This window comes from Helianthus annuus, chromosome 16 (genome assembly GCF_002127325.2).
Source record: "Helianthus annuus cultivar XRQ/B chromosome 16, HanXRQr2.0-SUNRISE, whole genome shotgun sequence".
In the NCBI taxonomy this organism is placed as follows: domain Eukaryota; kingdom Viridiplantae; phylum Streptophyta; class Magnoliopsida; order Asterales; family Asteraceae; genus Helianthus; species Helianthus annuus.
The window spans coordinates 179,320,537-179,336,408 of NC_035448.2; the positions used below are offsets into that span (position 1 = coordinate 179,320,537).

The 15,872-nt window shown below is 33.5% G+C and overlaps 2 protein-coding genes across 4 annotated transcripts; both read right to left on the minus strand.

Annotated features, from left to right (window-relative positions):
- Positions 1-214: 214 nt before the first annotated feature.
- LOC110918227 (serine carboxypeptidase-like 13) lies at positions 215-12,735 on the minus strand. Of its 3 annotated transcripts, none has more exons than XM_035984930.1 (15): positions 12,553-12,735; positions 12,251-12,396; positions 3,032-3,105; positions 2,808-2,930; positions 2,607-2,709; positions 2,474-2,511; positions 2,288-2,389; positions 2,123-2,212; positions 1,961-2,035; positions 1,789-1,860; positions 1,438-1,586; positions 1,247-1,360; positions 1,106-1,160; positions 907-998; positions 215-533 (listed from the first exon to the last, which is right to left on the minus strand). In XM_035984930.1, the coding sequence occupies exons 1-15, from the start codon at positions 12,702-12,704 to the stop codon at positions 482-484; spliced, it is 1,437 nt and encodes a 478-aa protein (XP_035840823.1). In that variant the 5' UTR covers positions 12,705-12,735; the 3' UTR covers positions 215-481. The 3 variants fall into 3 exon arrangements, with proteins under 3 accessions (XP_035840823.1, XP_022018258.1, XP_022018257.1); XM_022162566.2 differs by having other exon boundaries at positions 871-998; positions 12,553-12,734; XM_022162565.2 differs by lacking the exon at positions 215-533 and having other exon boundaries at positions 792-998; positions 12,553-12,734.
- Positions 12,736-13,542: 807 nt separating this feature from the next.
- On the minus strand, positions 13,543-14,664 carry LOC110920094. Its single transcript, XM_022164330.1, has one exon. It carries the CDS (start codon positions 14,662-14,664, stop codon positions 13,543-13,545), a length of 1,122 nt encoding a protein of 373 aa, XP_022020022.1.
- Between the last annotated feature and the right edge of the window lie 1,208 nt (positions 14,665-15,872).

Below are 15,872 nucleotides of genomic sequence, written 5' to 3' on the forward strand. Positions count from 1 at the left end.
AGCTATCATGACATAATAATAACAAAAACCACGTATTGCATCATAATCTATTTTGATATGCATCAAAATGAATAATTCATTAAACAAAACCAAATTTGTAGACAAAGCTAAGAATATATTTCAGTTTTAAATTTTAATATTATAACATTGAATTCAATTTTAATACTTCAAACAACCATTATTGAAATAACTGAAAAACTATTTTATCACAAACTAATAAAATAAATTAGTGGTATAAAATAATAATTCATAGCCAGTAAACAAGACATAGATTCAATCATCATGCAAGTTAGATACTTTAACGATATAATAAAATTATTAATTTTTTTTCAAAATTACCTGTTAAACAATTCTCAATAATTTACCTTGTTTAAGGATTAAGGTGGCCATGGATTCCGGTAGATTCCAAAGACTCAAAAACCTCACGGAAAACATGCCTCGGTCCTCTGCCTATTATCCCGATTAGTTCAAACGCATCGGTCTATCGCCCTTTGAGCCGTTCGTGCTGATAACGTGTTGTAGAACAACATAACCTATTAGCAATATGAAGGGAAGAATAAGAAAATGAGATTGTAAATCTTATTGATTGATCTCCTTTTACCATACACAAATGCCATTATACATATAGACACATACATTAATATTAAAGGAACTAAAGAGATAGGAGTTAGATAAGTTATGTATGTGAAGAGTCACAATATAAATGATACATTCATAACATATATATCTTTTTTGTTTAAAAAAATTCGTTTGAAGCTACTTGAAAAAATGTAAATATTTAGCAATATCACTAATTAAACGTATAAATGTGATAAAATATATGACATCCAAATCGTCACTAACATCAATCAATCCATACGTTTGTCTTACATTTAAAAATGGTGAAAAAAATTCATGATGCATTACATGTCGCTTGAATGAGCTTGTGAAGCAAGCCACCTGTCGGTTAGAACCATAGCTTCTTTGGGCTTGTATTGTGCCACCGAATGACCCGCACCCTACAATGGAATTAATTATTCAAAGAGGTTAAGAAATACAGCTGGTAATAGTATATATTATCTAACACCGTGAAACAAATGGTAATCAAAAGTAACATGCATCTTACTTTAACCGTAGCAAATGTCAGTGAAAAGTTGTTTTGTACGTATGTCATTTCATACCTGAAGAAACACCATGAAATTAGTAAACACAAGTATACAATATTTAAGGGGTACTGGGTACACATATATATAAAGTTGATTCTCACCCTCCAACTTGATTGTCAACGTAAAATGGTTCCCATGGGCTGTCAATTGGAAGACCAAGAGCAGCTATCCATTGCTCAATTCCAACATATGGAAAGGTCATATCATGATCACCGCTGCATATAACACAACGTCGTTATATACACTAGTAAACATTAGGTGAATTATACGAGGAGCAGTATTGTCAACTTACCTAAAGATCAAAGCGCGACAGTTTTTGCTAACAAGTTTCTTATGGTAGGAAAAACTACTGTAGATATCATAAGTGTAGCAGAATGTGTCGTTTTTCCCTTCACTGTAATGCATGGTAGTATTGTAGAACTCCCATTTTCCAATTGTTCCCTGAATGTTTTTACATAATACTGAATGAAATCGTCTTTATTTTGCATTAATACATATATACATTGGTAGTTAGGATATCATGTAACTAAAATATCAATCATCTCCTAATTTTATTTGTTCTAGTTAATATCACATATATATGTAATTTATTGTATAGACATTATTAGAAATGATAACACATAATAATGTTTAGTTGATATACCTGACGAATGTTAAGAGCTTGTTGCACTGCCTCATCATTTGCCCAATCTACTGCAAAATCGTAATAGTACTCCTGGAAGACCCAAATAAACACGAGACATCCGTTATATATTCACAAGGATTTTTTTTTCTTCTGTAATAATTACTCAGGATTAACTATAAAGACAAATTACTCGACAGTATGGCTTCAGATCTGATTTGTTACAAAGCGGCTCCAAAATATCTTCCATATTTATGTTACTTGTGCACTGTTATTCAAAAAAAAAATTAATGACATATTAAGACATGGTTTTCAAAAGATAAGGTGGTTTTATAAGTCTATTCAATGGGATCACCTCCTTGTATCTTTCAAGACTGTTTACGCATATTGAATTGGTTGTGTCGTCGGTGTTCACATAATTACCTCGACAGTTTTCTGTCGCAGACTGGAAAATAAAACTAGAATATAAGTATAACTCATAGATTAATGTTGTCTTGTTTAAAAATTTACAGTAAGTTACCTTATAAATATCGTCAGATATTAGTGCCATTCGATGAGCATACTCGACTCTAGAATTGAAGTCCATGAACTTATCAGTGAGGGGACTGCATAGAATGTAACCCTGAGTCACAAATCAAGATTAGTTTCACACTTTTATTACTATATATGATAGGATTTTTAACAATTACAGAGTAATGTTATTTACTTGGATATTCAATGCAGGTTGATCACCGCGTTCGTTAGCTACAAACAATACCTTTTCAAAGTTAATTCATAATCTTTCCTTTCAGGCATAAAAGATAATGAAAATCAACATATCATCAGAGAGGATTGATTACCGTTGTACACTTCTAGAGTGATGATAGGCGTGACGATTCCCATGTAAGAGATACCCGTTATGTATAGAGGGTTTTTCAAGAACCTAGGATGGTCGATAAGAAACTGCATGTTGTACATTAACATGTATACAAAGTTGTTAAAACTTTATATTGATTTTGATACAGAAAAATAAAAGAAAAGGATAAAGGACGATATCAGACCTTTCTAAGAAAATCGTTAGCTTGCTTCACGACAATGCTGTCACTGCTAATCGATGCTTCTTTTGTCGTGGCATACGAGAATCCAGCACCAGCAGGCATATCAACAAATATTACATTAGCCATCTACAAAACATTTAACCAACCATTTCATGAGTTTTACTTGGTGTAACAAAGTAAAATTTTCTAGTAAAATTAGTATATTTGTCACAGAAGTATATATGAACCTTTGTCCATGAGTTTGGATTTGTTGTGAGTGTGATGTTTTCTGGAGCATTTTCAAAATTGAAGCTAAGTGGACCTGCAACAAAGTAATTCATCAAAACGTGTTTTAAGTTTAACAAAATGACTGAAAACAAATTCCAAATATTTATTTGTTTAAAAAAAAATGAAAAGTTATAATTAAGGCGAACCGGTTTTTTACTTTATTCAATGTAGTTTTTTACTTTGATTCAGTAATTCATTAGTAATTTTTTACATGATCATATTATTAGTAATTCACTAGTAAAAACTTAATTCATACATTTCATGCAACTACAGATATTTTATGATACTAAAACTATAATAACAAACTTATTCACGTACGAAACATATGTTTTGTTACAAGTACATGTATCGAATCACATATAGGAATGTATACATGTGACGAATCAATTAGTTACCAATCACGTGAAACGTTCTCGAGTTTAAACTTTTTCTATGGATTACAAGTCATCTCTATGAGCACTACAAAAGTTTTTGTTATGTGGATATACTAGATAAACAATCTAACATGAATACCTCTCAAAGATATTAGTTAGGAAGGGCATAGGATGACAAAATGCTTCAAATAAAGGGGTAAATTGTGTAACATATAAATAAAAAGATGGCACACACATCATTCTGAGTCAGTAGTGACTCACCTGATAACTAAACGATGGGATTTATCGTGTTGTTGCTATCCATCTGTTTTAATCACATTTAATTTAAATTTAAACTAGGTTTTATTGATTTCGCGCGTTGCGGCGAAACAGTGCAAATGATAATGTTAAACAAACGTTATTTGAAAATATAGCATGTTTTTTCAAACGCCAAATCAGCAGAATCGGTTTAGTTTATCACCGTATCATAAAAAAACAATACAAAATAAATACTCTAATCTGAATACAACTTCATTTTTAACAATACTTATTTCGGAATACTCAGGGAAAAAATAAGCATACTTAAGTTTTTTTTTTTTAAATTAGCGTACGAAAGTTATTAAAAAATATTAAATTAATTGATTAAGGCAATATCTTTTGAAAAAAACAGAAAAAAGAATTATGAAAAATAAAAAGTAAATGATAAAAGAAAATATCGTTAGAAAAAAAATATATCGTCAGAAAATAAAAAAGAAAATATGTTAAAAGTAAATATTAGTATAATATTAAAATAATAAATAAAATATTAAAAAACTATATATTATTATATTTTTAAAGTTACTATTCATCGTTGCTCAACAACAATATATATATAATATAATTGAGTTTTTTCCCAAATTAGTGTTGTGGAATAAGTATTTATCATTTTGGTGTTCCTTCAAAACTATTTACTAAAATAGTGTTTTTATTCATTTTGTATTTGCCTTTTCTTTTATTCAACATAAAAAACTTATTAATTTTTTTTTTCTATTAAATCAATCCACTATTAGCATTTTTAGTCGTTTATAAAAGAATAAAAATGAAAAAGAATTAAATTGTTTCTTTCTTTTTCCTTGTTTACTCTTTTTATTTACATATTAATACCGTCTTTTTAAAACTTAAACCTCTTCAAAACAATAATTCTTTTTTTTTCAGAGTATATTCCTCATTCAGTGAATGTAATATGATAATTACATTAGGAAGTCAAGAAAACAGTGAATAGATGTGGTAACATTATTAAGTCTTGTTATCAGAGTAAAACCATTAAGTAATCATTTTTTTAATCATGTCACTACACTAAGTTAGTATTAAAAAACAAATTCGTTGTTCAAAAATTTATACCATTTTGTTTTTGAAATTGATTTTTCTTGCTATCTCAACCCAAGAATGTTAGTATAATTTTCACTACAGTTATAATGTTTGATTAGTTTTTTTTTTTTTTGTATGTTTTTTTTTTATTTCATTGTTTAAATTTACTAGGAATGATTTTATTAGTTTGTCTTTGACATGGGTTGGTTGAAAAAAATTATAACAAGATGGAAAAGGGTATAATATTGATTTAATATAAAAAAATAATAAGTTTTTTATGCTGATTAAAAGAAAAGGTAAATACAAAATAAATAAAACATAAATAATTTGATTGAAAAAAAAACATATCGGATTGATTGAAAAAAAAATATAATAAAAAAAATAAAAATACGCACAACGAATTGATTGAATAAAAAAAGAATAAGTCTATTATGTTGGTTAAAAGAAAAAGGCAAATACAAAATAAATGAAAACCCCAATTTAATAAATAGTTTTGAAGAAACACCAAAATAATAAATTATTTTTACCACCAACACTAATTTAGGGGGAAAAAAACTCCATTTAAATTCAATAATATCAACGGTGCCATGTGATGTTAGAAGGTATGGATATTTCAGTTCCTATATCATTAAAAACTCCTATAAAAAAGCTAACAATTATTTGAAGATATCATTAAAAACTCCTATGAAAAAGCTAACAATTATAATTTTTTTATAATTTAGACTTTTAACTTGAAGTATTTAAAAAAAAATATATGTTTATTTAGATTTGTAAGTTGAAGTATTTAAGAAAAATATGTTTATTCTCTCTCTTCCTAAAACACCACTTTTCCCTTCAATTATTTCTCAGAATCTAAAATTATTTAAAAACAATAATTTTAAATAATAAGATATAACATGTAATTTATTTTATATTCGTCAATTTAAATCGATGGAATATTACGATATGAATCATGTAATAGACAGGTGTCATGACGTTAATGTGCCTTGATTGGACGTGGACCAATTTGCATGTACATTTTGAAGGAATGAGTTGTACCATATGTCATGTTGAGATGAAAATATATATCAACCGTCTATTTTACAAGTACTTCAACAATCTTTCAAACATTACCCTATAATTATGTGAGTGAATTGCAAGTTTTGTCCTTTATCTTTAGGCCATTTTGCAAGTTTTGTCCTTTATGTTTAAATTTGACGAGTTTTGTCCTTTATGTTTAAAAATCAAGCACGTTTTACCCTTTGGGCCTTAAAAATCAAGCATGTTTTGTCCTTTATGTTTAAAAATCAAGCACGTTTTGTCCTTTATGTTTAAAAAATCAAGCACGTTTTGTCCTTAAAAATTAAGCACGTTTTGCCCCAAAGGGTAAAACGTGCTTGATTTTCAAACATAAAGGACAAAACTCGTCAAATTTAAACATAAAGGACAAAACTTGCAAAATTGTCTAAAGATAAAGGACAAAACTTGCAATTCACTCTAATTATGTTGGAGGACATAAGAATGGCACGCAATGTTGATGAAGATGTTTATCTGTCAGAATTACCAAAGTATTGGATAAACCTTTGTTTTTATAAACGTTAAGTGCTCAAAGCTCGTGGTGAACAAATAAGTATAATCAATTAGTAGAATGAAAGAGCGCCTGAGATGTTCTAAAAGAGTTGAAACTATATATTTCTTAATTTTGTTCGTATGAAAATGAGAAAAATTATATCTATATGCTTTATATATTCATATTCCATTGAAAGCAAACTATAACAAGACTACAAAATAATACATTTTGATCCACACAATCAACTAAAGTCCTGTTTGTGGTGTGCGCATATAATGTATATATGATCCTTTGAAGAGTGGGGGGGGGGGCAAAAGTGAAATTGTACCAATTTTATCGTTATTTTACTAATCTTGTGAAAATAATGTTAAAAGTGACGGACGATTAATCATGCATCATATGGTGGTCCCGATTGCTAAGTGTTATTTGTCTTATGTCCAATGCTTGATGCAAAACAACTATCGAGCTGGAAGTCTCACCGGAAGCATCCTCTCTATTCTTACGGGGTAGAGATAAGATTGTCTACATTTACCCTTCTTAGACCCTACATTGGCTTTGTTATTAGTGATATTTATCGAGTATGATGATGATGATCCACATATCAGTGGAGGGTTAGTTAGGTTTCGCTACAAATTGGTCTTAACATACAAATGAGTTTAACATGAGAAGTAAAGGAGGATTTTTTTTTTTTTGTTAATTTTTTGCCCATCTTGTTAATTAAGTATTTTAGTCCCAAAATCTAAATAAAAATATAAATTTATACTAGTAATGTAAATACACATTTGTATGTTAAGACCCATTTGTATTTGATAAATTTAAATTATAACAAGACTACAAAATAACACATAATACATAATACATAATACATAATACATATTTGTATTAAGACCCATTTATATTTTTTAAATTCAAATTATAACAAGAATACAAAATAACACATTTTTGTAACGTATAATGATAAATACATATTACTATACACGTTTAAATTGTTGTAGTTTTACATATTTTAATTTTTAAGTTATCATATCTTTTATACATATGATTTGCATGTATTTTTCATAACCAGACCGATTGTCTCATCGATTTACTGGTATGGACCAGAATTGAAATCTGAATTGCGTCATAAATAAATTAATCAATGTATATTGGATCTATACTTTAATTTTCGTGTTCAACTCTCAACTCAAATACGGTAACCACTATGTTTGCGTGACATTTATAAGAACCATCACCGCAATCACCCCATCCATCGTATATCGAGTATATCCATTAGTTTTTTTAAGATATAAATTTTTATTATATTCATTCAACCCGTGTGATAAACGAGGTTTTTTAAAAATATAACATTTTTATTTTTTACTTTGTTTTATTTAAAAATATTTTAAATTAACAATTTAAAATTTAGGATAATATTAATTCTCTTGTAGTAAAATTTGTTAACGGGGTCTCAATAAATTAACCCTTTATTTAAAACTCCTTAAACATATAAATGATAATTAATATTTGTTAATTTTATTTTAAGTTTCGTAAAATCTATTTGATATCAAACTAAACAAAACGTTCAAATATATAGTTAAGATCAAATTAGATAACTAAGTGTGAATTTGAAGTAAATAGATAAATATAAAAGTAATAATTAATTCAAATAAATAAATAATATATATATATATATATATGAGATGGAGATTAAACTAAATAATAATTATTCATAAGATATTAAATTAAAAAATATTTAGTAGAAGAGATTGCCTAATATAATGACACATGTCAATCGAATAGTTTCTTTTATTATATAGTAAGTATAGATAAATATAAATAGCTAAAGCTATCAATATGAACAAATTAACTTTTTTATTGGGAGCATCCAACTCGTTCAGATGCACATATATAATAGTCTGGAAATAAAAATGATAAACCTGGAGTAAATATATAGATTTTACAATTTGTATACTAAGATATACGTATACATAGTGGCATGGTTGCAAAAATCGCGACTAGCCGGCGATTAATCGCTGACTAGTCGCTAGTCGCCCATCAACTGAGTAATTTTCAGCTAATCAGTAAAAAAATCGCTAGTCGGCCTAGTCGGCCCTAATCGGCCCTAGTCGGCCCTAATCGCGACTAGTCGGTCAGGAAAAATCGGAAAAAAATCAGGGAAAAACAAAAAAAATCGGAAAAAATCAGAAAAAATCGGAAAAAAACACATATTCCGGCCAAAACCTCCCAGATTCCGGTCAAAACTTGTCCACTTAAAAAATTACATATAAAAATATATGTATATATGTATAAAAACTTAAAATTATACATAAAAAGTCCGATCCGATTAATCCAGATTAATCCCGAGTAGTCGTTAGTCCCTACCTCACCGATCCGCTAGCGACTAGCGAGTTCTCCAACCTTGCATAGTGGTAAGATTAAATAAAAAGTTTATTTTATTTAAAAGGTGTCACATATCATCTTCACATATCCTACTTATATACTGTAAGGAATAAAATGTTTCAATACAAAAATGTCATTCATTTCTACTTATAAGAAGTGTCACATGTTATAATCGCAATCCTTTTTAGAAAACTTACACAAAACCCACTTTTTAGTGATCCTTTCCATTTTAACATTTATATATTCATACTTGTTTTAAGATATTTGAGTAAACTGTCATTTTGGTCCCTGAGGTTTGGTCATTTTTGCCACTTTAGTTCAAAACCTAAACCTTTTGCATCTGGGTCTTTGCGGTTTCAGTTTTATTGACATTTTGTTCCAAAAGTGAAATCAGGTTATATTTGTCTTATAAAATTCTGCTATTTTGTCATTTTCCATAAGGGCAAACTGGACATTTTAAGCATTATATATATATATATATAAGTATATATATATATATACAAATTAATTAACCCCTCTCTCCCTTTACTCTATCCCCCCCTCTCTCTCTCTTTCTCTCTATCCCTCTCTCCTCTCTACCGCCACAAGCACCACCACCTGCCACCACCCTCTCGCACCCCCACCCCTACCCCCACAAGCACTACCTCTTATCAAGATCATCAGTTTCATGGAGTCAAAATCGATTAATCCAAATCTGGAATCAGAGCAACACCCCCACACAAACACTAGCACCCTCACACGACGTCGCTTCAGAGCAGGCACCGCTCTGGAATCCGAGCGGCGATGGAGTCACACACGAGTTAGGGTTTGACGGCATCGCTCCGGCAGCCAGATGTGGGCAGTTAACGAGGTTTTGTAACGGCGGTGGACGAATATTTTGTAACCGGGAGCTTTGGGGTTTTACCGGCGGTATTGGGTTGATGAGTCTTTCGTGTGCTAGTGAGCCGATGAGTTTTTGTACGACGTCACGGAAGTCGCTTTTGCTGACGTTGTAGACCGGCGGCTGGTGTTGTTATTGTTGGCTGTTGTGGAGATTGGACAACTGAGATTCATCGGAAATCAACGGCGGATGATGGATTTATTGATGGAGGTGATGATGATCGAATTCAAAGGGGGTTGTTTTCTAATTGGTGGTTTTGAAATCTTGTGAGCTAATCTGTGACTTTGCTTCAAGTACTCTGATCTTTGCTGGATTCAATATTAGGGTTTCTAGTAGAAGGGATAATTGGGTCAAAGAGAGAGAGAGGGGGGGAGAGAGTAATGAGAGAGAGCGGTTAATTAATTTGTATATATATATGCTTAAAATGACCATTTTGCCCTTGAGGAAAAGGACAAAATAGCAGGATTTTATTAGACAAATATAACCTGATTTTACTTTTGGACCAAAATGGCAATAAAATTAAAACCACAGGGACCCAAATGCAAAAGGTTTGAGTTTTAGACTAACGTGGCAAAAATGACCAAACTTCAAAGACCAAAATGACAGTTTACTCAAAATATTTATTTGAAGACATTTTTTATGCCTAGACATGTGCAGTTGCACGTGACTAAAAAAAACTCTGATGAAATTGAGACTAACTAGTTATATTAAAAGTTTGTGCAGAGCTTTGTAAAAAAAGACTCCTAAAAGTTTCAAGTTTTCTTTACTATTTAATGTAGTTCTTTTTGCTCGGCTCGTTTTTTACCAAATTTATGAAAAATTATCGAATCTAACATTGTGTATTAAACCTTGAACCCTAAGCCTTAAAATAAAAAAAAATCAACATTTTGAAATCTTTTATGCAAGTTGTATAGTATATTGAACTTTGAAGGAGATTATTATGTCATGCAATGCAAGTGCTAACGTTAAAACATGTGGGTTAAAACTGAGATTGTAAATTATTAAAGGACTAAATTGTTAAAACAAAACTTTGTATGTTGAGTCACATTCAGTCAATATCCACGTCACCACTCTCGTTTTTGTTCACGTGTTGAGGTGGACAATCAGTCAATCACTTGCGAACTTCAAAACAAAATTTAATTCCAATTTATTTAGACCGGAGGGTATGGAGAGCCTCATCCCCAAGGGGATAGGCCGTTACGTTACCGCCACGTAAGCGATGCTTAAAGGGTATGGACCTATGAGGGTGGGGGATAAATCCCTTTATATATATATATATATATATATATATATACATATATATATATGTATAGATGTGTGTGTGAGGAGAGAGAACACAGGCCCATCGAGCACGTCGTTGGGGAGCCGAAGTCGCCAGGACGCGCCTATAGAGGGTGGTGTGGGGGTGAGGCGCCGGGCCACACCGGCCCCATACCCTCCAGTCTTATAAAAATTAATTAATAAGGATGGACGACTTGCAAGTTGTAACAACCTTAACAAACAGTTTTCTTTAAGAAGCACAAATAGTTTTCGGCCACGTGTTGCAGTATCATTCGTGTAGTTGTAATGTGGTCCCCACTTTGTCTCCTTGTGGGCCTACATTGTTGATCATAATTTATTCCCGATCCAGCATGCACATGGATATTGTACCCGTCCTCTAGTTATTTTCCGTGTTTTAAAATTCGTAGTGAATTTGGCTTAAAAACGGTTTAACTAAATGTATCGGGTGGTTTAATGGGGTATATCGGATGGTTTAATCGGTTTTATCGAACGGTTCAACCAAACTTTGCATCGAAATTATTATATGTTTACCCGCACAAGTTGTGTCGTAATGTCTTCAGTTACGTAGGAGCTTTAACGTCCTAAATACCGTCTTAGGGGTGTTATGACCGGGCGCTAAAGGCGGCACCGCCAAGCCCATAACGATGCTATCCGTTGGAAAATGTGGGGTCATGCCAATTGCACCAAAAACCTAAGAAAAAACCTAACCCCACCCCCAAAAACCTAAAAAAAAAAAAAACTAAAAACCCACCCCCACCCAAAAACCTAAGTTTTTTTTGGGGTGGAGGTGGGGGTTTATGTTTTTGGGTGGTGGTGGATGTTTAAGTGGGTTTTTTAGGAGCATTTATACCCTTCTTACAGTTAGGATCTTTTGTATTTGATCCTAATCCCTAGATACAACCCTTATATGCACATCCATGTTATTTCAAGACAATTTTTTATGCCTTGCTCGAGTTCTATGCAGTTTGAGCCTATGCTACTTAACGTTCGTCCCTTTATAATAGCTAGCATGGGTTTCATTGAAATAATATAGGTGTTTTAACTTATTCTTGTAGTTTAGCAAGTTAGCATGCATCATATATGGTTAAACATTTAAACATGATCACTCTGTCTATGTATCATATGTTAATTCTAATGAATTTGGTAGCCAAGAGAGGAATTCACTTCATACGTGTCTTACACTATCAGACAATTGAGAAAAAATTATCTAAAAGGAATACAAGGAAAAAGGGAAAATATATGGCTGAGTGAGTATATATGGCTGAGAATAGGCAATAATTCCAATATACGTATACGTAATAACCTCAGGCGGATTGAAACCAGCAATCGTATACGTATACGATATGCCAATGACAATTTAAAACCATACGAAAAACAGAAGAAACAATACCTATTTGATAGAAGAAGGTGATAACAGCAGAACATCCAGGACCACCGGTGAGATAAAATATGAGTGGATCTTCATCTGGATTTCTTTCAGATTCAACAAAGTAGTAGAAGAACTGTGCTTCTTCCTTTTCCCCTATTCCTACATACCTTCCATACAAAAAATTTTAAGACGTGAGTTATCGATTTATAAGGCCTAAAACCATTTATAAATGTTAATCTGATTCGAGGTAAAACGTGTTAACTAAACCACTTATTTCTGCAAATAATCAGTCAAAATCACATCCGAGGATGTGATATACCTACCCAGTTTCGAGCTTGAAAGGAAGTTGGCCAGGATATCCAGGAAGACTCTTAACAATGGATTTTGGATTTGATGGAGTTGTGGAGTGAGATTGCGAAGTTAGAAGAACGAGCAGAAGTAAGAAACACTTCAATGTCATTGATCCGCACTCCATGCTTCAAATTTTGTGTTCTCTTCAATGCTTTGGTTGTACTATATATAGAATGCATTCACCAAGTTCTATGCATTAGGGGAGGTGGGGTCGGAAACAATTTTTCCTAGATAAACAAGTTCCACGAGTGATAAACACTACAAGAAAGTCGACCAATAGCGGCGACAATTGTCGCCGCTAATAGTTCCAAATGTCGCCGCTAAAGGTAATAGCGGCGACATGTCGCCGCTATTGAGTCGCCGCTAAAGCTTGGCCGCTAAAGGGCTATATGTCGCCGCTAAAGCCCTTGTCGCCGCTAATCTTTTTTAATGCGTGATAAAATTCACGCGTGATAAATGGAAGGATGTGACGGGGTGTGAGGGTTTATTGTTGGGTGTTATGAGTGATGAACATCAGTGGTGGAACTAGAAGAACAATTCAGGGGTATCTCAATTTTTTATTGACCGTACATTCATACAATATATTTTTTTACCGTACATTTATACAATCAAATACACAATGACAGCAGAAGTTAGTAACTTTACTATAACCTAAAATCCAGTTTTGATCCTTTGGTGCTAGAATAACTTTGCTTAGACACTGATGAAACCAGAAACTTTTAGTTGGTTAGTGTATTCACTGATAATTTCATTAGGATGTATATATTAAATGTATAGAATAAATAATATTAATCACTAAAAGTTAACAAAACAAAATTATAACCTACGATAATGTATAGCAGAGTAATCAACAAAAACGAAATTAGTTTTTTTTTGAACGGCCAACAAATTCGAACTTTTATTCAAAAACGAAATCGCCGGATTAACAATATGTTAACACCGGACGAAATACACCTGTTACATCATACAGCCATACTCACTAAATCAAAATTACACCATTTCTCCCACGTTAAATTCGCCAATTTTGATCGGCTTTTATACCAAAGATAACCCATTGCTGTAATCTCGTTCTTGATCCGCTCCAAAGTAGGCTGCTTCCTTCTGAATATAGCCTCGTTTCGACTCCTCCATATACACCAAACCGCGGTTTGGATCACCAAATAAACTAAACTCCTCCATTTTTCCGATCCTCTAGCTTTCTTGTAGTAGCTAATTAAATCCGTAACACCGAACATGAAGAAGCCATATAACTTGCACCATGTAGCTACGAAATCCCACACTACTTGAGACAATCTGCACGAAACAAACAAGTGTTCCGCCGTCTCTCGCTGTAGCCCGCAGAAAGAACACATACTCGATCCAACTTGCAGCCCTCTAGCTTCCAAATTATCCACTGTAGGTAGTCTATTAAGGCTTAGTCTCCATGCAAGAAAGTTCACTTTTATGGGCACCAGCTTATTCCATTGAAAGCCATTTCCTAGGTCTTCAAATGTAGCCACTTGCAACCGTCTTTTTATGCTACGAACCGAAAAAATGCCTGAGGATTCCAATGACCATTCCCATATATCAGTTCCGGACAAACTATTGAATCCCGCTATCATCCCAAAGAGAGTCGCTAGTTCGTTTGTTTCCGTATCCGAACTTGGCTGTCGCGTCCAGTCGAACGTCAAGTATGTCTCACCATTTGTCGTCCCGTATCTTTCTTCAACCGTTACTTGTTTCTTCCTTTCCAATCCAAACAGTTCTGGAAATTTCCTGCATAACGGCTCATCTACGGTCCACCAATCTGTCCAGAAACATACTTTTGAACCCACACCCGGTCGAACCTTGATTAGTTTTTGGACATCAATATCGGCCTTCATCAAGTCTTCCCCAATTTTTCCAAGTTGCTTCCATGGACCTGCGAGAGACAGTTTAACTGGGATATAATTCCACGACCTTGAGGCTGCGTGAATGCTCCAAACCACTTTCCTCCAGAGGCTTTGCTGGTCCACCTTAAACCTCCACCACCACTTTGACAACATAGCGACATTTGCCTCCCGAAGCGAACCCATACCTAGTCCACCCAGATCTTTTGGAGTCATCGCGTTTCTCCACTTTACCCACAAACCTTCCCGTGTTCCGGTGTTACTCCCCATAGGAAATCTCTTCGAATAGCCTCTAAGCGTTTTATAACTTGGATCGGAGCTTTGAATAGAGAAAAGAAATACGTCGGCAAGGAGTTAAGCACCGCCTTGGTTAAAGTTATCTTTCCTCCATACGATATAGTGTTAGCCTTCCAAATAGAAAGTCTTTTTCGAAACGTTTCGATAACCGAATCCCAGTTCTTACAAAGGTTCATGTTTGCCCCGACATACAGGCCCAAATATTTAAATGGAAACGTACCGACCCTACAGTTAAGCTCTCCCGCTAAATTCTGAACCCGAGAATCGTTCACCCCAACACCGAAAACACTACTTTTCGAACAATTAACTCGAAGACCCGAAGACAGGTAGAAACATCTGAGAAGTCTCCGGAGACATCGAGCATTATATGAGGACCATTCTCCCACGAAGACCACATCATCGGCATAAAGAAAATGGGAGAGAGTTGGACCACCCATATTGCATTTAATCCCTTTAAAAAGTCCCACCGCACACGCTTCCTTCATAACCCCCGTAAGAGCTTCCATGGCTAGTACAAAAAGAAATGGGGACAAAGGGTCACCTTGTCTCAATCCTCTTTGGCACGAAAATTCTTGTGTCGGCGACCCGTTAACTAGGACTGATGCTCTAGCGGCTGATACAATGGACATTACCCATTTCCTCCATTTTGGATGAAAATTCATTTGACTCAAAATTGAATCAAGAAATTCCCAGTTCAGTGAATTATAGGCTTTCTCAATGTCCACTTTAAAGATCATACCTTCCTTCTTGCTTTGTTTCAGCCATGCCACGACTTCGTTGAGAATTAGCGGGCCATCCAAAATACTCCTATTCGATAGGAAAGCCGATTGCTCTTCAGACACAATATTCTGAACCACCGCTTTTAACCGACCCACTAAGACTTTTGATATAACTTTTTTTATACAACCGATGAGGCTAATCGGTCTATAATCTCCCAAACCTCCCGGGTCACAACACTTTGGGATAAGGGCTAAAAATGACGAGTAACATTCATGACTGATTACCTCAAGACCATACAACTCATCAAATAGTTTCCTAAAATCCCCTTCAAAAATGTGCCAACACTTCTTGATAAATCGGAAATTAATTCCATCAGGACCCGGTGCCCGATCCCCCGCACAGTCCCA

Excerpts from the sequence above, each read along its gene's own strand:
- LOC110918227 (XM_035984930.1), bottom strand. The coding sequence starts at position 12,704 with ATGGAGTGCGGATCAATGACATTGAAGTGTTTCTTACTTCTGCTCGTT. Across the intron at positions 2,390-2,473 it reads AACCTGCATTGAATATCCAA|GGTTACATTCTATGCAGTCC; the intron begins GTAAATAACATT and ends TTTGTGACTCAG. Across the intron at positions 1,861-1,960 it reads ATCTGAAGCCATACTGTCGA|GAGTACTATTACGATTTTGC; the intron begins GTAATTTGTCTT and ends TGGGTCTTCCAG.
- LOC110920094 (XM_022164330.1), bottom strand. The coding sequence starts at position 14,664 with ATGACTCCAAAAGATCTGGGTGGACTAGGTATGGGTTCGCTTCGGGAG.